General features: G+C 43.4%; 1 protein-coding gene across 2 annotated transcripts in view; it reads right to left on the bottom strand.

Annotated features, from left to right (window-relative positions):
- The window catches only part of ror2 (receptor tyrosine kinase-like orphan receptor 2), a 140,076-nt gene that overhangs the window by 15,265 nt on the left and 96,916 nt on the right, over positions 1-27,895 (bottom strand). For both annotated transcript variants that reach the window (XM_064943556.1, XM_064943555.1), the window contains exons 3-4: positions 17,786-18,073; positions 16,091-16,121 (exon numbers count right to left, since the gene is read on the bottom strand). In XM_064943556.1, the coding sequence (XP_064799628.1) occupies positions 16,091-16,121; positions 17,786-18,073 (319 nt within the window). The remainder of the gene's footprint in view (positions 1-16,090; positions 16,122-17,785; positions 18,074-27,895) is intronic.

Raw genomic sequence — 27,895 nt, forward strand, 5'->3', positions numbered from 1 at the left:
TGTCTAATGTAATCTTGCCTTGTTTTGAAACTTTTCTCTGAGAACATTAGCATTTTGTGTTTGCATTGGGCTTAAATCTGGTTCCAGGTCAGTTAGGTAGCTGCCAGGGTCGACTACAGACTTTAATCACCAACACAAACAAGCAGTGGGTTCAGTGACAAAACCTGTATGTTACTGAAACGTGAGACTTACCTTAGGTTTGCACATGATCTAGAATGGGTAGGAAGGGTTGCATCATTTTTCTGTATCCCTGAGAAGTTGTGTGTGACTTTCTGTGCAAATGTCTCTTTTCAGTAACCGGTATATGGAAACACATTGAACTTAGTGTGTAAACTCATTATACAGACTGAAGGTAGGAATATGAGCACTTTGTATAATCTGGTAGGCTGTTTGATTCAGTATACTCTGTCTCTGTACAACCCTGTGTGGAGGAACCAGTGAGAGCTGGTCAAACTTTTAGCTTTTTGCCATTCTCAGTGCAGGAGGTACAAAAAGCCCTGAAATCCTTAGATCAGAGAAAGCCTGCAGGTCCCAATCTTCTTGATCCCTGCTTTTTAAAACTGGCAGCTGATTTCATAGCTGAACCACTTACACATCTGTTCAATCTAACCCTGGAATATAATGAAATTCCAAGGATCTGGAAATCAGCATTTGTCCTACCACTTTTAATAGAGGGAGATCTAACTCTTTAAAACAAAATTACAGGTTAATCTCAAAGCTGTCACCCTTAGTGAAAATACTTGAAATCCTTGTTAGTGAAAAGCTAAAATAGTTTTTATATACTAACTCTATTTGATCAATGTACCAATCGGGCTTCAGGGAGAAGCATAGCACAATTACAGCAGCCATGATATCACTGAAGGCTTGACAAAAAACAGCACTGTCTCACTTTTTATTGATCTCTCTAAGGCTTTTGATACAGTTGATCATGCTATACTGAGGCAGAGATTGTCGAGCGTAGTTCGCATGCAGTTGCATGTTTTGCTAACTATCTGTCTGATAGAACAATTTGATGGGCTCATGTCTGTTAAATTGTCTGTCTGTAATGGTGTGCCCCAGGGCTCGGTACTTGGTCCCCTCTTATTCAATATTTATATAAATAATTTAGACAGAAGTTTGCAAAATGCGTAACTTCACTTTTATGCTGATGATACTGTTATTTATTGTTGTGCCTCGTCTCTCACAAAAGCTTTCCAGATATTGCAAACTGCTTTTTATACTGTTCAACGTACATTGTGTCAATTGAAGCTTATCCTCAATACTGACAAAACTAAACTAATGGTGTTTTCTAAAGCAAGAAATAGATCTCTGAACCTTTCACCTATTACTACCTGTCGGCAATGATATAGATGCTTTAACCTCATATAGACATCTTGGAATTTTAATTGATGAAGGCCTCTCTTTTAAATTGCATGTTCCACAACTTACAAAAAAAATGTAAGCTGAAGTTGGGATTTTATTTTAGGAATAAGGCCTGTTTTTCTATTTAAGCCAGGAGGCTAGTATCAGCTACATTTATACCTTTACTAAACTATGGGGATATTTTATATATGAATGCTTCCGCTCAGTGTTTGAGATGAATTGACACCCTTTACCATGGAGCACTGACATTTATTTTAAACTGCAAAAAACCCTTACGCACCACTACACTTTATATTCCAGGGTTGGCTGGCCTTCCTTGGTCATGCGTAGGCTCAGTCACTGGTATACTTTTATTTATAATGCCATTTTGGGTTTACTACCATCTTTTGGGGCATTTTGATTCTTCAGAAATGTGGTGGGTACTCTCTTTGTTTGCAGGACTTTATCCTGCATTCTGTTCCAAATGTCCGAACAGAATTTGATAAAAGGGCTATTATGTACTCTGCTCCATCGACTTGGAATGCCTTAAAAAAATAGTTTTAAAATGGAATAACTTGTTTTTAAATCATTGATGACGGATTTTGAGGCTGATCCCTTGACCTGTCAATGTTTTTAATTTGCTGTTTTATGATTTCGTTATACTCCTGTGATTTCTATGTTTTTTTTACTGTAGTACTTGTAGTTTTTTCATGTTGTCTGTATGTACTTGTGTAATCTTGGCCAGGATAGGCATCAGATATTTTGTATTTCCTGCAACTTTCTGAAGAGGAAACGAGAATGTCTGTGTGTGGTGCGCGCGTCTACTTCTTTGTGTAGCAGTGAGCGATAATGTTAACGATTACAGTCTTCTGGTAGAGACGGAAAGGCTTCCCCAAAAACACTTTCTCAATTAAATATTAACTACAAAGTAGCCTATTCTTCCCGAATGATATCATGATTACTTTCATCAATCCAGTGGGTATTTGTTTTGTAACATCACGTGCGCTAAACAAACACACCACTGAACAACAACCTCTTGCTAGGTGGACACTGGAATTACAGGGTAATCACCCAAAAATCTAAAATCAAACTTTTCCCAGACCTCAAAATTGGTCTCCTAATGTGGTTTAAGCATAGTTGTGGACTTACATCCAATTATGTTGTTTTTCTATTTAAAAAGGTGTGATTTTGAGATCAAAAACCTGAATAAAAATAAATAAGTGAAAATAAATGTATTTTTCCACATAATGTGGGCTATTTACTTCATCTTTCTGTTTTAATCAAATATAGAAGAACTAACATCAGTGTTCAAATGTAAATAAGACTTTAATCAAGAGAATACAGGTTAAATGAAAAAAAATTAGAAATAAAGTTCAATGTTCTCTTGCTTAGAAAATAGTCCTGATCATATAGACCTAGACCTAGATCATTTCCAAAACAACTAACACACTGAACTCATACATTTTCAAATCATTCACATTTTAAAGTCATGCCTTTCTACACAATACCATCACAACAAAAAATCCAATCTGGGAGGTAAACACGAATTAGTATTCAATAATTTTGCTGTTAATTTCAAATGTAATAAAGGAATTAGAACATAACCAGAGGCCACCAAAAGAGAGCTCCTTTGGCCCGGGGGCGCCTGGCTGGTTACTTTTTCTATTCGGCTGGCTACTCTATGTACTTGTAGAAAACACTGCTTTGGATGTGCTTGAATCATACTTCCTCACAACAGAGAGTGTGAGAGAGACGGGAAGAACATCGAATATCGCAAAGCTCCCGATCCTAAAACTCGGCTGCCGCTCACGGACCTCTCAGCTGACAGGCAGCCCCATATGTATGGAAGACGTTGCCCTTAGACACCGATCTTAGGTCAGCTTTGCATCTTTCCCACTAATGGTTAAGGTTAGGATTGGGGAGGGGAAACTGATCCTAGATCTGTACCAGGGAAAACGTCCCCCAGAGCCAGCCCATATGGAAGCAGCAGGAGGAGGGAAGGGAAACAGAAAGCCGCAGCACTGGGAAGCAAAGCCACAATGACGTATGTCGACTCGCCAAGAGAGACTTCAGCATTCTAGAGTGTCCCGTGATCTGCCCTTTCCCAGATGAAAGAAAAGTGGGATCCAAGCAAAGGAAAAGACGTGGGCCAGTAGGGAGGTTTAAGGATTTCAACAACAGTACTGTGGGTTGGGAATCTTCAGATAAAACTCCCCTTATGTAAGACTCTTGTAGGTTACACAGTATGCCTACCTTCCTTTAGTAAGAGTATTCTTGATACACAGTATGCCTACCTTCCTTTAGTAAGAGTATTCTTGATACACTGTAGGCTTACCTTCCTTTAGTAAGAGTATTCTTGATACACAGTATGCCTACCTTCCTTTAGTAAGAGTATTCTTGATACACTGTAGGCTTACCTTCCTTTAGTAAGAGTATTCTTGATACACTGTAGGCTTACCTTCCTTTAGTAAGAGTATTCTTGATACACTGTATTCCTTTAGTAAGAGTATTCTTGATTCACTGTAGGCTTACCTTCCTTTAGTAAGAGTATTCTTGATACACTGTAGGCTTACCTTCCTTTAGTAAGAGTATTCTTGATACACTGTAGGCTTACCTTCCTTTAGTAAGAGTATTCTTGATTCACTGTAGGCTTACCTTCCCCTTTGAGTGCAATGCGTTCGCTTTCCCTAAAGGATCTTGGTGCAGTAGTCAAATAAGAAGTGAGGACATCCTCTTTTCCAAACCCAAGCAATCCAGAGAACCTGATACTGATCTCTTAACCCGTACCAACACAAACTGTCTAGAGAGCTAGCTCAAGGCTGCGGTTACTGCTCGCTGCCCTTAACGACGGAATTCGGATCAGTTCTCTCTAACCCCAGTCTTGAGTTTAAGCAAGATTAACTATAACAACACTGGTCCAAAGCCAGTTGTTAAAAATGTACAATAACCACACACGGCTCTTGAATACCAGATTCGTATTAGGGGAACATGCACACTTTCCAGCTAAAAGGCATGTCTTTCCCTAGGAACAGATCTAGGACCAGTTTAATCCTAAAGATGAATCATAACCACAATCCATACAGGACATAAACTGATCACAGATCAATGTCAAGGGGGCAACTTCATCCAACTCCGATTTAAAGAGATCTTGGCACTTGAACCTTTCTTTTACTCACCCAGAGTCAGATGTCTCTGCTTGCAGTTTGAAGGAAGTTGAATGTAGCTTCTGGAGCAATTGCTAACTAGCATTAGCACAATGACTGGAAGTCTACAGGAACAGCTAGCATGCTACTGACACCTAGATATAGATTAGAGAGACTGGTGAGATCTAGTCTAAGGAGATCTGGGGCCGAAGGCTGTGTTTGGGCTTGCCCTGTAATCAGTAGCAGGCGACCAGCCATCGTAAATCAGTCTAGGTTATCTCAGGGAACACAAATCAGAGAGTGCTCATGCCTTGTGTGCATTGTGTACCTCAGTGTGTTTAGTCTTCCTCAGATTATCTATAATCCTCTTCACGGCAGTTATCGTTGACACCTCTGACTGAATTTTTCCCCTATGACCAATAATATTGTAGTGTCGTCATCCGTGGTTGGCTTCAATTGCTCACAAAAAAAGTGTCGGATACACGCGAAGTTGTCGTGGATTTGAGAGGTTGAGAGCCAAAACGTCAAAGCATAGAGCAAAAAAGCAGCCAGCAGTCAATCGCCGTTACACCTCAGAGAAAGGAAACTTGCTTGATTCATAAATAAAAGGAGAGCCTTTGTAGTTGTCCCTCAACGGAAGAGGGGAAATGCAGGAGTAGATGTGGCAGGTAAACTGGGGACATAATTGCATGTGGCGGGCCAACAAAGGCTGCTTTGAAAACAGCCATGGCCCTGGGGACTTCGTCCAGACTTTGTTCAGCCGTATTGTAAACAAAAAAAGGACTTACTAGAAACAGACTGCTTGAGAGCACAATGCTGCTGTAAAAGTTTAAAGGTCAGGAGCAACAGTGTTATGACATATTTTCTCCAATTCATGGGTTAAGTTTAAAACAGCTTGGATAAATGGATCCTATTTTCCAGGGTGTTTTTTTTTGTGCCTTTTTTTTTGTGCGATTTGTGCTTTCTCTCTATTCAAACAACTGGGACGTGTGAATGGATATGATGCAGAGGGTGGCACCTCTAGAAAAGGAATGTCTGCTCCGTTCACTTCTCGTTTGCTTCAACGTCCTCCAGAGAGGCACGTTGCCAGGAGAGCTGTCAATGCTTTAAGCCCCGCAGTCCTTTCAGCATCAATATCCCATATGGTTACAATTTAACTCCAGTTTGGATCAACTGCGGGGAATTTTTGCCCAAAACGCACGTTTGAAGACTGAAGTTTAACAAGAATTACTGTAGTTTCGACTTCCTACTTTCGTACTTCCTTTTGGCCGACGAATGCGTGGTGAAGGTGAAAAATAAATACTTGCGTGAATAAAAGGGAGGAAGGAAAACGTTTCCAACTGGACATAGTCGAAACGCAGCTACAGGAGCTAGAGTGTGTGAAAATGCTTGTGGGCACCGAGGGTCAGATGAGTTTCAGAACGAGAGAGAGGTCACTATAGTTTATAGCTACAGACTCATAGACAAAGGCGTCAAAACAGACGGAAAGAACTCTCTAAGGCTACTCTGGCATTGACATTGTTTATAGACTTATGGCATTGATTTACCTCCATGTTTTTACAAATGCAGCTCAAGCATTATTAGCACGCATTCCACACAAAAAAAGGTATTACAACTACATGTGTGTAGTGTACAATTGTATGGTGTGTGGAAACTGAATTGGATATTTATGCACCAAAAAAAAAAAAAAAAAAAAAAAAAAAGAGTCATTAACTTCACTTAGCCCTCATTCACATCAGCTGGACTGAAAAACACAGGAATTGTATTTATAGAACATTTTTTTAAAGCCTTCATGTGGTGCGAGCAATTTCCAACAGCTTTTGATCTATGAGAGCATCTACTTCTGTAAAGCTGTGCCTTCCTTCTCGACCTCAACTACCTATTATCCTTGTGACTGCACAAAATATATAGAGAGTCTGGAACCTTCTCTATATTTATTCAAGAAGGTTGTGGACAGTAAAATAACTCCATAGCAGCAAAGACGAGTTGCCGGATGGTTTTCGATGTGATTTCACAAAAGGGGGAGAGACTCAAGAACCTAATTTAAAATCGGCACGATCCGTTGGGCTATTTTGCTACGAAAGGAAACTTTTCGAAACCTCCAATGTTGATTATCTGCAAAGACTGGCTTGATTACTTGGCTTTGTAGTTTGTCCTGCAAAGAAAACGAGACAATACCAAAAGCTGTATCATTTTTTCTCCAAGCCTCCAGAACTCTCCAAACACAGAGGAAGAGTGAGAGAGGGGTATTGGTATCATTACATTCAAGCTCCAAATAAACTCTTTGTACTGATTATCACAGGAAAAACAGCATAATCTCCGCATCACAAAACATCCAAACCTTCACTCCACACCGAGAGAAGTGGGTAATATAACAAGCACATAACATGTAAGTTCCAAATATGAAATTCCCTTTGCTGAAACCCAACGTTCAGAAATGCCGTTTGTTTGGGCATTTCACAGGGGGGAGCCAGCCTGAAGGTGTGTGGACAGGGGGCGAAGGGGCGAGGGAGAGACAGAGGAGGGTTTGTGTGAGTCCAAGAGAGTGGAGAGAGGGGAAAGCAACCAGGTCAGGCCAGAGGGCCACAGAACACAGAGAACCTGTATAAGGGAAATATTCTACCTGATCAGCATTAAGCTCTGTACACACACACACACACACACACACACACACACAACCATTTTGCAAATGGCAACCTAACTAACACAAACCAGACCCCTTCACCAGAAATCGCAAACCTTCTTTAGAAAGTACTTTTGGTTAGGTGAGACATTTGGTTTTTGTTGTAAAATACATCTTTTTCACTGTAAGTGAACAATTCATTTATACATCCTATTCTAATTCACATCTATTGTAATAATCAACTCGATTCTTTATCACTAGGTTAAAGGTCACATTTTACGTTGGCAGCCAGATATTCTAAAAGAATCAATAGTAATTGTCAATCTGTGTATTGGATCAGAGACAGGCTCCTATTGGCCAGGCTGTTCAGCTCTGTAGCCAAATTAGTCTGACACTCTTCAGACGGCTCAAAAACAATGCAGTTAGTTGTGAACACACCGGATGAGGGGGAGAACTGCCTCCAGAGTTCCATTCACTCTATAGTTTTTTTTTAGAAAGTCAAACAACCTGTCAACAGAGCGAGTATGTGGAGTTGGACTGGGAGTAACAATAACTAAACATAATATGAAGCACACGGTTGCTGCTAAAAATAATTGTTGGTTTGTTGTCTGGCTTTTGAGAGTGGCCCCATACACCGTTCGACTCTTTGTCATAAAGAGCAAAGACTTAGCTATAGCTGACCTTATCTTAATTTGACTTAAAAACAACACAAGCTTTAGAGTGTGCACACCTGACAAACAACAGCCCCATATCTCCACACGAAGCCCGCTGAGCCAAGTAAGACAAGCCACACATGAATTACACTCACAGAGGGAGGCTGGCACCTCTTTTGAAGCCTGATGAGACGTTTCCTCAGTTCCTCACAACTCCCGGGTTCTCAGCATTGATTGGGCGATGCCAAGTAGCAAGTGACCTATTACAACTCTCCACAAACAAGCATGCTAATTGCTAGGAAGCTCTATAAAGATCTGAGGCCTTTCTGCAAGGTAGAGCTCCATTGCATCCTTGCAGGCTACGAAGAGAAAACTTCGCCTTTGGTGGCAGAGAAACATCATATTTACCTCAGCGGATAGGTGATTATTACCTTCTGAGGTGATATGTGACAGTTTACGACCGTTTCATTTACTTTGGCTGGATTCACCAAGCCATGTAAATGAGTTTTGTAAGCAGATTTCCTCCCGGGAGAAAAATTGGGTTTAATGGCGTTACTAGAGGCAATTAGGTATTTACGCACAGGCAGTGTGGTTTGTTTTTCTAATAGAGGGGAAAGCTACAGAAATGTCACTTGTTTGGCCTCTGGATTAAATTAAAAAGGGTTCATGCAGTGGCCTTTGTGTCAGTAAATGACAGTGCAAATAACAAATCAACTTTACCACAAGGTGGCGATAATGAATTAAATAAATGGGAGAGATTGGTTTACATAGAAGTGCGGCCAGGCCGTTAATAACTGCTGTTCACCAAGTTGGAAAAACAAAATCTCGCCAGTGACAAAACAGACAGGAACATCTTCTGTGCCACATGTGAGACTCGGTCTTGGTAATTACTTATACAACTACGAGTGGAAAACTCTGGGCCTTCTTCACTGCTCCATTGGGGTTTATTCTAATCCACACAACACTCCGTCTCCCATGGTGACAAAAGGGTGAGTGGTTCTCTTCTTTCTCCTTTAACATCTCTGAACACAGGGCATCTCTCCCTCGCTCTGTAAATCAGTATGTGTGGGTGCGGTAACGATCAGCATTACAGAGTCTTGACTGGGGGGGGGGGGGAGCGAGAGAGTACACAGTGGCAGAATACCTGACCACTGTGACTGACCCAGAATTAAAATAAATCTTTGACTATGTACAAAGTCCTCCCACTCCTCTTTCTATTCTGGTTAGCGCCAGTTCGCTCTGTTCTGTGAAGGGAGTAGTACACAGCGTTGTACGAGATCTTCAGTTTCTTGGCAATTTCTCGCATAGAATAGCCTTCATTTCTCACAACAAGAATAGACTGATGGCCATTTTGAGCCTGTAATCGAACCCACAGATGCTGAAGCTTCAGATACTCAACTAGTCTAAAGGACAATTTTATTGCTTCTTTAAACAGAACAACAGTCTTCAGCTGTGCTAACATAGTTGCAAAAGGGTTTTCTTATGATCAATTAGCCTTTTCAAATGATAAAACTTGGATTAGCTAACACAACGTGCCATTGGGACACAGGAGTGATGGTTGCTGATAATGGGCCTCTGTACGCCTATGTAGATATTTCATAAAAAATCTGCCATTTCCAGCTACAATAGTCATTTACAACATTAACAATGTCTACACTGTATTTCTGATCAATTTTATGTTATTTTAATGGACAATTTTTTTTGCTTTTCTTTCAAAAACAAGGACATTTCTAAGTGACCCCAAACTTTTGAACGGAAGTGTATGTTCCCCATGCCAATAAAGCCCATTAAATTGAATTGAAATTGAGAGGAGAGTGAGGAGAAAAGGGCTCTCAGAGATACAAAAGCATTGCTCCAGTCTGGTATTTACGACAGAGCACTAATCTACCACCAGTTCTCTGCTTGATTGGGCTAGGGAACCATCGTCACGGAAACAGCCCCCACTCTCAGTACTAGCCTGAGAGCCTCTTCTTCTCCCATGAGCCTCCAGAAAGGGACAATGCTCTGGGGGGGGGGGGGGGGGGTTCTCCTAGATACAGATCTAGGATACGCTTCCCCTCCCCCAATCATAACCATTAGTGGAAAAAATACAAAACTCACCCAAGATCAGCATCTAGGTGCAACTTCAATCATACTCCTTTTACTGTGTGACCTCTGTGATAATAATGACTGTCTGAATTTGCAGTTGATCAAAACATTCTTAGCACATAGCTTATTGTCTGTATCCCAAATGACATCCTAATTCCCTTTATATAGTGCACTACTTTTGACCAGTATGGGTTCTGGTCAAAAGTAGTGCACTAGGATATAGGGTGCCACATATGGGACAGACGAAACCACAGAAGAATGATTCACTACTCTTGCCTCTTCCTCCAAGTTCTACTTCAAAGGGAATTGTCTTGGTTGGTTATTGCTAAGGTGTTGTTAAAAAGATGAATCATTGCTTAGTCAGAATTCAAGTTTTAGGTGAGGAGGGTTACAGTAGGAAGTCCTATTAAGGTAACCACACACTGAATGGAAGTGTGGTAGCTCACTTGGGGGTACATTACCATTACATTACCTGTACATAGCTCACCTATAATTTAGCCCAAACAACTACCTCTTTCCCTACTGTATTTAATTTATATATTTTGCTCCTTTGCGCCCCATTATTTTTATTACATTTACATTTACATTTGAGTCATTTAGCAGACGCTCTTATCCAGAGCGACTTACAAATTGGTGAATTCACCTTCTGACAATTTATTTCTACTTCGCACATTCTTCCATTGCAAATCTACCATTCCAGTGTTTTACTTGCTATATTGTATTTACTTTGCCACCGTGGCCTTTTTTTTTTTGCCTTTACCTCCCTTATCTCACCTCATTTGCTCACATCGTATATAGACTTGTTTATACTGTATTATTGACTGTATGTTTGTTTTACTCCATGTGTAACTCTGTGTCGTTGTATGTGTCGAACTGCTTTGCTTTATCTTGGCCAGGTCGCAAGTGGAAACGAGAACTTGTTCTCAACTTGCCTACCCTACCTACCTGGTTAAATAAAGGTGAAATAAACATTAGAGGTGTGTGTGTATATATATATATATATATATATATAAAATGGACCACATCAACAGCTCGTACTTCTGAAACACAATCCACAACAAGTCACTACCTAGCCTTGTATCATATTCTTTTGAGTGTACCCCCTCATCTCAATCCATCCTGTTCTCTTCAGTAGCCTACTTTGGTTAACATGCTCCAGTCAGTGTTTTTTTTAACCTTTATTTAACCAGGCAAGTCAGTTAAGAACACATTCTTATTTTCAATGACTGCCTGGGAACAGTGGGTTAACTGCCTGTTCAGGGACAGAACGACAGATTTGAACCTTGTCAGCTCGGGGGTTTGAACTTGCAACCTTCCGGTTACTAGTCCAACACTCTAACCACTAGGCTACCTTGCCCCCTCTACACTCTAACCACTAGGCTACCCTGCCCCCTCTAAATTTTAACCACTAGGCTACCCTGCCCCCTCTACACTCTAACCTTCCGGTTACTAGTCCAACGCTCTAACCACTAGGCTACCCTGCCCCCTCTACGACTCTAACCACTAGGCTACCCTGCCCCCTCTACACTCTAACCACTAGGCTACCCTGCCCCCTCTACACTCTAACCACTAGGCTACCCTGCCCCCTCTACACTCTAACCACTAGGCTACCCTGCCCCCTCTAACCACTAAGCTACCCTGCCTCCTCTACACTCTAACCACTAGGCCACCCTGCATCCTCTACACTCTAACCACTAGGCTACCCTGCCTCCTCTACACTCTAACCACTAGGCCACCCTGCATCCTCTACACTCTAACCACTAGGCTACCCTGCCTCCTCTACACTCTAACCACTAGGCTACCCTGCCGCCTCTACACTCTAACCACTAGGCTACCCTGCCGCCTCTACACTCTAACCACTAGGCTACCCTGTCCCCTCTACACTCTAACCACTAGGCTACCCTACCTTCTCTACACTCTAACCACTAGGCTACCCTGCCGCCTCTACACTCTAACCACTAGGCCACCCTGCCACCTCTACACTCTAACCCCATAGTGTGCGGCGTGGCTTTCAGAATGGCCCCTCAGACGTAGCGATATTTATTGGACCTTGGCCAGGAACAATTACGACCCCAAACCGAGGTTGACTGCCAGCTTTCTTAGGGCTCCCTGGGACATTAAACAGGGCCTGTCCGACATTAGAATGAGTCTTTTGTTTCCCATCTTATGTAAAGGAGTCCCAAGTAGGGGTCCCACACTGTTGCACCTACGGAGGTCCGCCACTCCTTTCAGACACCCAACCTATCGGCCTCAACCTCCAATCATCACCCGCTTTGTTAGGCTTTATTAGGACACCACAGCAGCCAAAAGCAACAAGTGCTTGTTTTGTGTAACTGGATGTGTTTTGGGGGGCAACTAGCAGTCATAGGGGGGGGGGGGGGGGGGCACACACTGCCATGGTCATTGAGCTGGTCTGGTTTTGTAGAAACAGAGTGAGAGGGAGTGTAATTTATATTGGCCAAGCGCTCTGTTGAGTTAGACACGGTCTGCGTAGAGTGTGTCTGAGTGGATAGGGTTGGGCGGTGTGAACAGAGCAGAATATAGAGTGCTATACCAAGTCTGACATATTGTTCAAGTGCTAAGCTACGCTAACGCCTAGCGCGTGTCCAAAAAGCACTGACTGGATTCGAGAACAAGTCTGCCCTTTATGATAGCCATAATAACACATGGGTTTTATATACAGTTGAAGTCGGAAGTTTACATATACCTTAGCCAAATACTTTGAAACGTTTAACTTGGGTCAAACGTTTTGGGTAGCCTTCCACAAGCTTCCCACAATAAGTTGGGTGAATGTTGGCCCATTCCTCCTGACAGAGCTGGTGTAGCTGAGTCAGGTTTGTAGGCCTCCTTGCTCGTACACGCTTTTTCATTTCTGCCCACAAATTTTCTATGGGATTGAGGTCAGGGCTTTGTGATGGCCACTCCAATACCTTGACTTTGTTGTCCTTAAGTCATTTTGCCACAACTTTGGAAATATACCTGTTTGTACCTGTTTCCTCCAGCATCTTCACAAGGTCCTTTGCTGTTGTTCTGGGATTGATTTGCACTTTTTGCAACAAAGTACATTCATCTCTAGAAGACAGAACACGTCTCCTTCCTGAGTGGTATGACGGCTGCGTGGTCCCATGGTGTTTATACTTGTGTACTATTGTTTGTACAGATGAACATGGCACCTTCAGGCGTTTGGGAATTGCTCCCAAGGATGAATTATTTTTCTGAGGTCTTTTTTCTTTCAATTTTCCCATGATATCAAGCAAAGAGTCACATAGTTTGAAATTAGGCCTTGAAATACATCCACAAGTGCACCTCCAATTGACTCAAATGATGTCAATTAGCCTATCAGAAGCTTTTAAAGCCATGACATAATTTTCTGGAATTTTCCAAGCTGTTTAAAAGGCACAGTCAACTTAGTGTATGTACATTTCTTTTTTTCTTTTTATATATTTTTTAATTTTTACCCCCTTTTTCTCCCCAATTTCGTGGTATCCAATTGTTGTAGTAGCTACTATCTTGTCTCATCGCTACAACTCCGTCATGCGTCCTCCGATACACAACCCAACCAAGCCGCACTGCTTCTTAACACAGCGTGCATCCAACCCGGAAGCCAGCCGCACCAATGTGCCGGAGGACACACCATGCACCCGGCCACCTTGGTTAGCGCACACTGTGCCCAGCCCGCCACAGGAGTCGCTGGTGCGCGATGAGACAAGGACACCCCTACCGACCAAGCCCTCCCTAACCCGGGCGACGCTAGGCCAATTTTGCGTCGCACCACGGACCTCCTGGTCGCGGCCGGTTACGACAGAGCGCGAACCCAGGGACTCTGATGGCACAGCTGGTGCTGCAGTACAGCGCCCTTAACCACTGCGCCACCCGGGAGGCGCTGGAATGTACATTTCTGACCCACTGGAATTGTGATACAGTGAATTATAAGTGAAATAATCTGTCTGTAAACAATTGTTGGAAAAATTACTTGTGTCATGCACAACCGACTTGCCAAAACTATAGTTTGTTAACAAGAAATTTGGAGTGGTTAAAAAATGAGTTTTAATGACTCCAATCTAAGTGCAAGTAAACTTCCGATTTCAACTGTAAGCCTAGTGCTTCTCAATGACCCAAAGTCACTTAAAGCTAGGCTAGCAATGAAGCTAGGCTAGCAATAGACACGACGACTGGTTAGCATCCTGGATGTGACAAAACTGCTAATTACATTGTTAACCTACTGATGATATAAGCAATTTGTTCTGACTGAGATTCCAAAAACAACTGGTCACAATATATAGACTCTAGAATCAGCCAGTGTTGTTTTCGAGACCACCTAAAGTAAGACCGATTCAACACGAAGACCGGAGCTAATCAAGTCAGAGTCAAGAATATGGAGACTATGAATCAGCATTCTTTCCAGTTTTGGACCAACCTCGATGAAAACCGCTAGTGTCTGACTCAGTGAAGGAATCTATTCCCTGCTCTGTCTTTAACTCATTCACGTCAGGAGAGCTTCAAAGGGAAGGAGAAGAGAAGCTGCAGGAGCCTCTGTTCTCAAATGAGTTCATATTCTGCTTCGATGCATCTTCTGTTCAATGACATGTTGTTAGACTATGTATTGATAATTGAGTAAACCCACACTGATGTGAAAATCATGAGATAGATAGTGGACATGTGCATGCCTGCATTTGAGTGTGTTTTTGGGTGCAAGTGAGGTCACATGTATATATATATATATACACACACACACACACACATCAAACGTTTGGGCAAGCCTCCTCATTCAAGGGTTTTACTTTATTTGTTACTAATTTCTACATTGTAGAATAATAGTGAAGACATCAAAACTATGAAATAACACATATGAAATCATGTAGTAACAAAAACAGTGTTAAACAACCCCAAAAATATGTTATATTTGAGATTCTTCAAAATGGCAACCGTTGACAGCTTTGCACTCTGGGGTTAGGGTTACCTGGAATGCATTTCAATTAACAGGTGTGCCTTGTTAAAAGTTAATTTGTGGAATTTCTTTCCTTCTTAATGCATTCGAGCCAATCAGTTGTGTTGTAACAAGGTAGGGGGTTATAAGATAGCCCTATTTGGTCCATATTATGGTAAGAACAGCTCAAATAAGCAAAGAGAAACAACAGTCCATCATTACTTTAAGTTCAGTCAATCTGGAACATTTCAACAGCTTTTAAAGCTTCTTCAAGTGCAGCCTCAAAAACCATCAAGCGCTATGATGAAACTGGCTCTCATGAGGACCGCCACAGGAAAGGAAGACCCAGAGTTACCTCTACTGCAGAAGATAACTCTAATGAACTGCACCTCAGATTGCAGCCCAAATAAATGTTTCAGAGTTCAAGTAACAGACACATCTAAACATCAACTGTTCAGAGGAGACTGCGTGAATAAGGCCTTCATGGTCGAATTGCTGCAAAGAAACCACCACTAAAGGACACCAATAAGAAGAAGGGACATGCTTGGGCCAAGAAACACAAGCAATGGACATTAGACCGGTGGGAATCTGTCTTTTGGTCTGATTTTTGGTTACAACCGCCTCGTCTTTGTGAGACGCAGAGTATGTGAACGGATGATCTCCGCATGTGTGGTTCCAACTATGAAGCATGGAGGAGGTGGTGTGTTGGTGCTTTGCTTGTGACACTGTGTGTGATTTAATATTAATTCAAGGCACACTCAACCAGCATGGCTATCACAGCATTATGCAGCGATACACCATCCCATCTGGTTTGCACTTAGTGGGACTATCATTTGTTTTTCATGGAGTGCTGTTTCAGATCACCCGGCCTCCACAATCCCACAGCCTCAACCCAGGAAACATTCCAGGTGAAGCTGGTTGAGAGAATGCCAAGATTGACCTCAACCCAATTGAGATGGTTTGGGATGAGTTGAACAGCAGAGTGAAGGGAAAGCAGCCAACAAGTGCTCAGCATATGTGGAAACTCCTTCAAGACTATTGGAAAAACATTCCAGGTGAAGCTGGTTGAGAGAATGCCAAGATTGTGCAATGCTGTCATCAAGGCAAAGGATGGCTACTTGAAATAATCTAAAAGATACAGTATTGATTTGTTTCACACATTTTGGTTACGACATTATTCCATGTGTTATTTCATAGTTTTAATGTATTCATTAATGTTTTTACAATGTATAAAATAGTACAAATGAAGAAAAACCCTTGACTGAGTAGGTGTGTCCAAACTTTTGACACACAGACACACAGAAGAATTACTTACGCTTCATTTGGCTCGTGTGTTGGTGACTGCCCTGTAGAGAACAAGAAAACAGGAGAGTTTGAAAATGGAGCAATATGCGATTGTCTTTTATCAAGCCACATCAGACACTATCCCATTTCACTTTTGGTATTACAATCGTAGGTCAAAGCCAAAGGCTGAGGATTCAGAAAGGGCTTTAGTATCACTGAGGGAAGTTAACACCCAGTTTGTATTTTTGGCCTTGGTTTACCTCCATAAATCACCTGTTTGTGTTTTTGGCCTTGTTTAACCTCCATAAATCATCAGTTTCTGACTAGCTGACACCGATCCCCTTTTCCCTTCTCTGTTAGTTTTGTCTTATTGGTTACACCTGTTTCTTGCTTGGGTTTTGGTTAGGGCTATTTAAGCAGGTTATGCCCGCATGCTTGTTCCTCTGTTAGTTTGTGGATGTGTGTTTGTATTGTATTTTCTCCAGACTGTTTTTGGGCCGGTCCGTTTTATGCGCCTAGTGTTTTGGACCGTTTTTGTACCGGAATAAATACGATTGTCCGAACCCTCTGCTCTCTGCGCCCGACTCCAAACCCACTACTCCTAGAAGACCTGATAGAAGCCTGCACCATTACATGGAGTCAGCAGGAGCAGCGGCTACTCCTCTTCCGTCTATGGAGGAGCGCGTCCTCCATCATACGGCCATCCTCCATCGTATCAGCGATGGACCAAATGATGGAGAGAATGGACCAATGGGAGAGGAGTGGTCTCCCTACCTCGCCCCCAGCATCACCTTCGATGACTCAACCCACTACTCCTAGAAGACCTGACACATCCTGATATAGCATAATACACCCCTATACATGCATGTCCTGGGAGAAACGCGAATGATAAATTGCTAGTGGCATGAGTTCAGAAATAAAAATCCCACTGGTGACATAACAGACCTTCTCCCTCTGAGGAAATACCTACTTCTGTTTTCAATAGCAGCTTTGGTAAAACATTCACTGACTAAAAGCACTAACATTATTGTACTGAGATGACTATGCGTGGGGGAAGCTAGCGCTACAATTTTAGCCGGCTATTTTGCACTAAAACTGTCAGCGGTGTGGGTCTTTAAAAACGAGTTTATCTCGAATCACATAAAAGCAGTTGAAAACATTTGGAGAGCAGAAACACTGGGGAAACTGTTTCTGTGCTCGGCTAGATTTAGGAATGGTCGTTTTTACGTTAGGGAGGTGGGAGAGTTATACTAGTGCTCTTCAATAAATCTTAGAGCAGTGTCAGGAGTATGAGGTTGTACATATGGCCCCTTGACTAGTGTCGCTCCAGTTCATTTAGATCAATGGCATTGCCACATAATAACCCTCCAAAATAACTGGCCAGAACAGGAATAGGGCTATAATCACTACTTGGGTGAATTAATCAATTGTGACTTATGAGTAGCGAACAGAAAGTCCAATTACCAAAAATGTGCAGTTTGCCTTGTCCAGGAGTAGCTATGAACGCCGGGTTTATTTATTGAGTAAGTGAGTGGTTTCTGAAACCATGTATCCCACGGTAGGTTTTAACAACCATCTCTGTATCACTCTCCTTTTTCGCCCTGCCCTCTCGCTCTTTCTGTTAAAGTATGAGAGGGAAAGGAAGACAGACACCGGGGCAAAATAAAAAGTGAAAAAGCAAGAGAAAGAAGGTGACACAAAGCCCACAAGCCCAACCTCTCCTTACCCAGCTTCACGTAGAGCACCCCAGTGCCAGAGATCACCTTGACCGGGTTGGAGGCCACGCACTGGTAGTAGCCTGTGTCCGTGGTGTCCAGATCCGTGATGCGCAGCTTGGAGCCCGCATCGGTTTTGCGGATGGAGATGCGCCCTTGCTCCTGGACCACGGGCGCGTCATTCTTCAGCCAGCGGATGGTGGGCCGCGGATTTCCCGTCACCTTGCAGTGCAGCGTGGCCGCCTGGCCCTGCACGATGGTGATATTGTTCACCGGCTCCTGGAACTCCAGGAAGTAACCTAGGAGAGAGGTCACGGGTTAGGTTGAAGGTTAGGGGTTAGAGGGCTAGGATAAATATCAATGAAGGATGGAATGTTGGGGTGAAGACCTCTACGTTCTCTTGTCCTGGTTGGTCTTTGGCAAAGTTTTTCTGCCCTTCTCACACTGTTGTGCCGACTCGAACAGCACTCTGCTGGCTTGGATGTTTTGTATTCACTTTGCCGTTTCTAATATAGTTCCAGTAGCTATGGTGGATGTGTAACTAACCAGGCCAGTACAGTACAGCTCAGCATGGCTTGGCTCAGTGTGAAAAAGGTACAGAGGCCTATGATAGAAATGAGGCAACATACAGCACTATGTTGAATCAATGGGGAAAAAATCCAAAATCATATTCTGAATGTCCTGTTATTTACTGCAGTGTTGCAGAGAGAAACACCCATTCCCTTCTACTGATATCACTTATTAGGTGGACACATGATCTCAACGGCTACAATAAGGAACTCGCTAGTGGAAGCCTTAATGAGTGAGGGGCTGATCCTTTTCTTTTCATCCAAGTGTGTGTCCCAAATGGCAACCTATTTCCCTACATAGTGCAATACTTTTGATCAGAGATCTATGGGCCCGGGTCAAAAGTAGTGCACTATGTAGGGAATAGGGTGCCATTTGGGACACATCGCCCGTTTCCTGTCTGGAAGAGAGGAGAGTTAGAGCCAAACAATCGTGCTCCCCCACCTCCTCCCACTTCCTGTGCAATGGAGGTTGAGTACTTCCTGCATCCCTCTTTCTTTCTCATTCTCTCTTCATCCCTCCTTCACCCTAGATGCCTATTTTTAGAACACAAGGCCCGCACTGAGAAAAATATATCTATATGCCAACCGTGTCTAATTTATCATAACCATTACAGATAATAAATCCTAATTGCTAAATTGCCACATACATACATATACACACACACACACACACACACACACACATTTTACAGTCAATAAAAAAACAAGCATCATTTAAGATGGATTTATTGAAACCGTAATATTGGTTCCATCTTGGAACACGATTTTCAAAAAGGCAGTAACCTCCCGCAGTAACCTCCAGCAGTAACCTCCCGCAGTAACCTCCCGCAGTAACCTCCCGCAGTAACCTCCCGCAGTAACCTCCCGCAGTAACCTCCCGCAGTAACCTCCCGCAGTAACCTCCCGCAGTAACCTCCCGCAGTAACCTCCCGCAGTAACCTCCCGCAGTAACCTCCCGCAGTAACCTCCCGCAGTAACCTCCCGCAGTAACCTCCCGCCTCCCGCAGTAACCTCCCCTCCCGCAGTAACCTCCCGCAGTAACCTCCCAGTAACCTCCAGCAGTAACCTCCAGCAGTAACCTCCAGCAGTAACCTCCGCAGTAACCTCCGCAGTAACCTCCGCAGTAACCTCCCGCAGTAACCTCCCGCAGTAACCTCCAGCAGTAACCTCCAGCAGTAACCTCCAGCAGTAACCTCCCGCAGCCTCCCGCAGTAACCTCCCGCAGTAACCTCCCGCAGTAACCTCCCGCAGTAACCTCCCGCAGTAACCTCCCGCAGTAACCTCCCGCAGTAACCTCCCGCAGTAACCTCCCGCAGTAACCTCCCGCAGTAACCTCCCGCAGTAACCTCCAGCAGTAACCTCCAGCAGTAACCTCCAGCAGTAACCTCCTGCAGTAACCTCCTGCAGTAACCTCCTGCAGTAACCTCCTGCAGTAACCTCCGCAGTAACCTCCTGCAGTAACCTCCGCAGTAACCTCCGCAGTAACCTCCGCAGTAACCTCCTGCAGTAACCTCCGCAGAGGCGGCTTGTAGAAGCCTATGGCTGTGCAAAGGCATAGCCTTGTTTTGTTAATTTAGCAGACAAGACGCTCCTATTTTCCGAGCCCTTATCACAGTCAAGACACACCTATTTTATAGTAAAAAATTAAAATAATAAATCATGAGGTAATATAACAATAAAATACAACAGAATATTATTATTTTTTTTTACAAATTATTTTAAAAAAGAGGCAAAGTGAAGCGCATCTCGTGCCAAGAACAGTTATTCTCAAAGAGAGATCATTTGAAAAACAAATCTGGGTTACAAACCAAAAGTCTCCTTTTCAGTATACAGATGTTCTATTTAGTTGGTTCTGCCTGTTCTTTGGGATTTTCAAAATGGATGAACAATTCCACACGGAGCATTGCATGGTGATGAATTACAGCCAAAACATCTATTTGGTGAGTAGGCATATGCGTCATAATTCTGATGAAAATATGCTCTGTCTTTATCAAATTAATGTTTTTGCATAGTTTCAGTGTGGAACGTGTCTATGTTTAGGGGAGTTATAGCCTAGGCTAACCAATTCTAAATGGCACTAGGAGTTTGCAAAGTTGTTTAAGCGGAAAATAGACGGGACGCAATTATTTGAAAACTGCAGTTCGTTGTTGGAAAACATATTTTCCTATTTCAATCAACCAGCTCATTGTGAATTTGTGATAAAACAGTCGTCTTTTGACAAGGAATGTAGCTTGTGTATCTCATGAGTTAGGTATGTTTTTATAGGTGTTTATCTCTGTAGGCCTGTGTGTGTGTGTGTGTGTGTGTGTGTGTGTGTGTGTGTGTGTGTGTGTGTGTGTGTGTGTGTGTGTGTGTGTGTGTGTGTGTGTGTGTGTGTGTGTGTGTGTGTGTGTGTGGAGGAAGTGGCCGGAACACAATTCAGTGAATGAGACGGAGGGGAAGGGGAATTTAGGGAGAAGAACAGTGTGATGCTTTGGGTTGGTTTCCTTTTTGTTGTACCCTACAAACACAGATGTACAACTGGAACACTAGAGTAAATGAACGTGGTCTTCAAGACAAAATATCACTTGTCCGTTCGGGCAGTTCACAAAGCATATTCTACCACAAAGTGGTACAGTATAAATAGGATCTCTGATTAAAGATGCCGTTTTATTTAAATAGGCAAGTCAGTTGAGAACAAATTCTTATTTACATTGACAACCTACCCCAGACAAAGCTGGGCCCATTGTGCGCCACCCTATGGGATTCCCAATCACAGCCGGATGCGATTCAACCTGGATTCGAACCAGGGACCTCCATGCCAGCCAGGAGTTGACGTCCATTAGAGTACTCCATTACTTATGCCCATCCCTACACGCAACCTTGTGGTGGTCGCCACATCTAGTTTACGTAACACTGACTCTTCAACAAAACAAACATGTCACTTTCTCGCGACAGTGACTGAAGGAGTAGAGTGGGAGAGGGAAGGAAGGAGACCTCTTTTCCCCTCTGCTGCTCACAACGAGGTGAGAGGAGATGAGGTGAGGAATACCGCAGGCAATGAACTCTCTCTTGAAATAGAGGGCCTGGGAGGAAGGAAAGGACAGAGTGAGCATGAGAGAAAATAGAAAGAGAGAATAAAGAGAAAGGGAGAGAGGGAGAAAGAGAGAAGAGAAAGGGAGAGAGGGAGAAAGAGAGAGAATAAAGAGAAAGGGAGAGAGGTAGAAGAAAGAAAGGGAGAGAGGGAGAGGTAGAAGAAAGAGAAAAGAGAGAAAGAGAAGAAAGAAAGGTAGAGAGGTAGAAAGAGAAAGGGAGAGAGGGAGAATAAAGAGAAAGGGAGAGAGAGAGAATAAAGAGAAAGGGAGAGAGAGAGAATAAAGAGAAAGGGAGAGAGAGAGAATAAAGAGAAAGGGAGAGAGAATAAAGAGGGGGAATAAAGAGAAAGGGAGAGAGAGAGAATAAAGAGAAAGGGGGAGAGAGAGAATAAAGAGAAAGGGGGAGAGAGAGAATAAAGAGAAAGGGGGAGAGAGAGAATAAAGAGAAAGGGAGAGAGAGAGAATAAAGAGAAAGGGAGAGAGAGAGAATAAAGAGAAAGGGAGAGAGAGAGAATAAAGAGAAAGGGAGAGAAGTAGAAAGAGAGAAGAAAGAGAAAGGGAGAGAATAAAGAGAAAGGGAGAGAAGTAGAAAGAGAGAAGAAAGAGAAAGGGAGAGAGAATAAAGAGAAAGGGAGAGAGGTAGAAAGAGAGAAGAAAGAGAAAGGGAGAGAGGTAGAAAGAGAGAGAATAAAGAGAGAGGGAGAGAGAGAAAACCCTTCAGTTTCTCTGCATTCTGACCAGCGTGACTCACTACAAATAACCAATGCCATTGGATAAGAGACCCAGACCGAGCCCACACTGCACAGTCATGTGATCCTGCCCTGTCGCCAGGTAACCAATGTTAACAAACGTTGTCCAGGGTCAACACTCTGGTCAAGACTGGTAGACCACTGAACCATAGAAATAGCCAATAGAATATCTAAGTACTGAACTCTGTGTACCAAGGTTACAGATGCCTAGCCCCAGACCTGCATGTGATTTAGCCAACTGCTTTCACAGATTTGGGGTTCATTCCATTTCAACTCTGCAAGGTATATAACATCAATCATCACATTGGACATTTGAGTCAAAACCATTTCTGTTCACATACTGTATCCTATTCCCTGTATAATTTATTCCTTGCCCATAGGTTTCTGGTCAAAGGCAATGCATTATGTAGGGCAGTGTTTCCCAACTCCAGTCCTCCGGTAACCCCAACAGTACACATTATGTAGGGCAGTGTTTCCCAACTCCAGTCCTCCAGTAACCCCAACAGTACACATTATGTAGGGCAGTGTTTCCCAACTCCAGTCCTCCAGTAACCCCAACAGTACACATTATGTAGGGCAGTGTTTCCCAACTCCAGTCCTCCAGTAACCCCAACAGTACACATTATGTAGGGCAGTGTTTCCCAACTCCAGTCCTCCAGTAACCCCAACAGTACACATTATGTAGGGCAGTGTTTCCCAACTCCAGTCCTCCAGTAACCCCAACAGTACACATTATGTAGGTCAGTGTTTCCCAACTCCAGTCTTCCAGTAATCCCAACAGCACACATTATGTAGGGATGGAGAAAGGGGTATTGGAGGGGGAGAGGGGATGAGATAGGGAGAGACGGAGGGGAGTTGAGAGAGAATGTTGGCCAGGTTCTGATAGATAGTGCCTTATTCTCTGATAATTACTGAACCATCTCTGATTTAACAGTTGATGACTTCCTGCTTTCTTATCCTTTTATCTGAGGATTTGCCTGTGTGCCATCTGTCCTATGATAAATCCTGTTGTCTTGGCCCAAACCTCAGTGAGGTGGCATGTCTGCTTATGTAGGTTTGGTAAATGCCTATGACCACATAAGCAATCAAGTACTTTGGTGGTTAACACAGTAGATCAGTTGTTACATACATGCTGTCACTGAATCCTACAGGACCTACCGTGAGTATGCACACTGTTCCCACTAACCTAATCTACTGTTCTACAGTAGTGAAATCCATATACACACACACACACACACTTAGAGAAAATAACATATGACCTTCATAGAGCCCACCACTTGGGTATGCCTTCAAGTTGTATATTTTGTAATGCCATAACATCAGGTTGCCAAGCCACAACTAGCCACGCTAGCCTCCAACAGCCTCGATGGAAAGTAATGGACAATGTTAGCAGGCCAAGGAGAGTGCAAGGCAAAGCTCCACTCCAGCTATATTCCAATTGGAAAATAACCTCAAACATCCTCAAATAACCTCAATCACTTTGGTGTGTTTCCTTTCCTCCAGGCCAAAAGGTTGTTGGCGCCTGCACAACTGTTGATTCGAATAAATACACTTAAACAGTTTGGGAGTCGGTAGATATCTTGGATACTCGTCCTCAAGGCATCGGTTCAAAAGGCTGGTGATAGGATTTATCCATTTAAACGAATCTCAAGACTTGGGATGAATCTCAAGTCGTTACAATATTCAGTGCATTATGCCTATAGGCATTTGATGTGTAATGTCTTCACGCATGGCAAATAATGGGATTTAAATCAGGAAGTGATGACTATCATCATCTTCACTATCGACTTATATCATGAAACCAATTCAATTGTACAAGCAATAACCCAAGTTCAAAAGTGGTCTGGAAAGTTTTCCAACCTATTAACGCTACATTAATCTAGAAAACATTTTACGTTATATCTTCTCCAAATTGATCTCAATATGTTGAGTTTTGGACAATTATTCCCCCATAATGCCATTAGGTAATATAGTAATACCATTACTTATTTTTTTATTTATATATTTTTATTTATTTATTTTTTATTATGAATAATAATACCATTACTGTTAGACCCACTTTTCCCATATGTTACCCATAACATAAAATTTTAGTCTATCAAAAATATCAGGATGAAAACATAATGTCCTCTTCACTCAACTTACCCCTTTAATATAGGGAGCACCCCCCTATCCACATCGACAGGACAGCAGTGGAGAAGGTGGAACGTTTTAAGTTCCTCAGCGTACACATCACAGACAAACTGAAATGGTCCACCCACACAGACAGTGTGGTGAAGAAGGGGCAACAGTGCCTCTTCAACCTCAGGATTCTAAAGAAATGTGTCTTGTCACCTAAAACCCTCACAAACTTCTACAGATGCCTGTCAGGCTGTATCACCGCCTGGTAAGGCAACTGCACTGCCCACAACCGCAAGGCTCTCTGGAGTAACGCATCACCGGGGTCAAACTACCTGCCCTCCAGGACACTTACAGCACCTGATGTCACAGGAAGGCCAAAAAGATCATCAAGGACAACAACCACCCGAGCCACTGCCTGTTCACCCCGCTATCATCCAGAAGGCGAGGTCAGTACAGGTGCATCAAAGCTGGGACCGAGAGACTGAAAAATAGCTTCTATCTCAAGGCCATCAGACTGTTAAACAGCCACCACCTATACAGAGAGGCTGCTGCCTACATACAGACTTGAAATCATTGGCCACTTTAATAACTGGATCACTAGTCACTTTAATAATGGCACTTTAATAATGTTCACATATCTTGCATTACTCATCTCATATGTATATACTGTATTTTATACTATCTACTGCATCTTGCCTATGCTGCTCTGTCATCGCTCATCCATATATTTATATGTATATATTCTTATTCCATTTCATTAATTTACTTAGATTTGTGTGTATTAGGTAGTTGTTGTGGAATTGTTAGATTACATGTTAGATATTGCTGCACTGTCAGAACTAGAAGCACAAGCATTTCGCTACACTCGCAATAACATCTGCTAACCATGTGTATGTGACCAATACATTTTGATTTGATTTGCTAATTGTAGTTCATTAGAGGAGCAACATAATGTCCTCTTCCCTCAACTTATCCCTTTACTGATTACAGTTTACTAGGAAGAGCCAGAGAATGCTTGGTTGAATAGTGACACACATACACAAATTCAATACAACTTGTACATCCCATCCCCTGGCTCCACACACTACAACATCTGCCTGGAGTACTTGTGGTCCGCCTCAGAGAGGGCTTATGCAATGGAAAAATGGCGCTGAGGAGTGTGCCTAACCCCACTGCATGCAGCAGAGTACTCAGCATAGCGCAGAGCAATGATGTCACCATTTAGGGTTTAATTAAAGGTTCCTAGTCCAAATGGCATCCCATTCTCTATGTAGTGCACTTATTTTCACTATGTAAGGAATAGGGTGTCATTTGGGACACATCCCTCCATTTGGGACACAACACCCCCCCCCCCCTGTTTTGTTCTGACAGCCCAGAGGAAGTGGAGGCTGCAGCTCTGAAGCCTGCAGACAGAGCCAAATGGGTTTGACTGTTTGTGTGCAGTGGTGATTGGAGGACAGTAAACAACGTGTTGAGTGCTGACAGGGGCATTGCAGCGTCACTGGACGAGCCAAAGTACGCCGGAAACAAACGGAGGAGCTCATTTAGAGGTGAAAATGACAAATGAGGGTTTTTAGTTTGGGATAAACGCGTAACATGCTGTCTTTAGGCAAGAAGAGGCGAATACATTTCATTGCAGGAAACACGGCCGAAGAACTGTTAAAGTACATTTGTATCGATAACTCGTTGCTTTCTTTCCAATCCTCGGGCTTGGGTAATGAAATACATCTCCAGCTGCTGCAGCCCGCATGCGCTTGTAACTGGGCCTGCTCCACTAAAATCCTCAGAGTCCATCGTCTGTCCTGGTCAAAAGCCAAACTACTTTGTGTTCAGTGGCGGGGTTCTTGTGGCGACACGGTTGTATCAAATATCAAGGCTCGAGTGATTTACTTCTCCCCGAGAGATAGACGTAATGAAAAGCAGCTTCCTCCTAAAGCCCATTGCTGCCACCCTGTCGGACCAACGGAACCTCAGTCTTAGAAATGGCTGGGTATGTGTGTTGGATCATGCCACAGCGGTGGTGTCGATGCTTCCAAAACACACAATGGCTGTCCCAAAGCATGGAGTCCCACCCCATGTCCCCACCTATGACCCTCGTGGCTGTATTTCCCCTCTATCGCTGTATCCCATCTCCTTTCAACTACCCAAATTCACTGTGAAAAGAAACTGGCTGGGTATGACTTAGGCAAATTCAAACAAGCACTGTTTGAGGGCTTTACCTGGTCTGACAACCCATGTGCCTTACTAATACAAACCAAAACGTTCCTTTGCATCTGTCAAAGGAGAGGGAAACGCTGAGATTCGGGAGCTTTGATTTCTCTTTGAAAGTTTCAATTTGTTTTTTTCTATTTAATGAATTGTTCCCGAATGTGAAGAGTAGACCCCGCTCGTCTGATAACTTCTACCGTGTTCCCAAGACCCTGGACCGATGGCCAACACAAAGACTCTGGTGGTGCAGCATTACACTTTCCCTCTGCTGGCATTAAACAGACCCCCCCCCCCCCCTCCCCAGAACCCAGCGGTAGCTTTTCTTGAAATGACATCCTGATTTATGCACGCAGTTGACTGGGGGACGTCCTCAATGCACGTCAAACCCCCACCGCTCTTAAACAACATAATTAGGCTGCACATGGAAGATAGAGATCTCTGAGTTTGGGAGGGCTATGTCGTGTTTGATGTTCGTGCCAATATGGCTGTCGGTAGCTTCAAAGCCTCACATTTGCCAATACATATCATCGGCAATCCAGGGTTTACACAGATTGGTTTGGGAGGGCTATATAGCGTTTGACGTTTGTACAGCCATTCGGGGGCGCTATTACAAAGTTCGTCTGGTGGTCATTAATTATCCTAATAACATAGGGCGGTGGGCTGATTTTCATTATGAATTTTGGAGTATGGTTTTGGGTGGAGGGCTGTAGCATGGCTGTGCTCCAGTTACTTCCCATCCTTCATAACAGATCTAGGACCAGTTCTTGCAGCCCTAGTCTAACACATTCTGAACATCTCAGCCAATCTGGCCAGGAATCAGTTCTTATGTGGAACAAATGTACTGTATCAACATGACAGAATAGAGGGGGCCTCCGCTACACGCCTCCACTCCAGGATCCAGATTAGAAAGGGGATGTGGGGGGGGGGGGGGCTAAAGGAACTATCAGAAAAAATGCTTTTTCCGACATAACGGCTTCCCTCGTCTGCAATCACCCAGAGTCATTGAGGCAGAGGAGGCTGGTTGGAGGAGCTATAGTAGGATGTGTTCATGGAATGTAATAAAACGGAATGGGAGTCCAACATGTGGTTGCCATGTGCTCGATGTGCTTGACTCCATTCCAGCCATTACAATGAGCCCGTCCTCCTATAGCTCCTCCCCAGCAGCCTCTTCTGAACTTAAGCATGGGATGAGATGAGCTGTGAGGGCCCTGCTGTAAAGGGATGGGAGCTCTGTTCAACTCCAAAAGGCTTTCATTTTGCAGGTTCCCGTGCCGCTACGCTGACGTTCAACACGGGGGTCGCACAGGGGTGTGTTTATAAGTTCTCTCCTGTCCTCCCTGTTCGCCCATGACTGCGTGGCCGTGCACGACTCCCAACACCATCATCAGGTTTGCTGACGA

This window comes from Oncorhynchus masou, chromosome 28, assembly GCF_036934945.1.
Source record: "Oncorhynchus masou masou isolate Uvic2021 chromosome 28, UVic_Omas_1.1, whole genome shotgun sequence".
Taxonomy (NCBI): domain Eukaryota; kingdom Metazoa; phylum Chordata; class Actinopteri; order Salmoniformes; family Salmonidae; genus Oncorhynchus; species Oncorhynchus masou.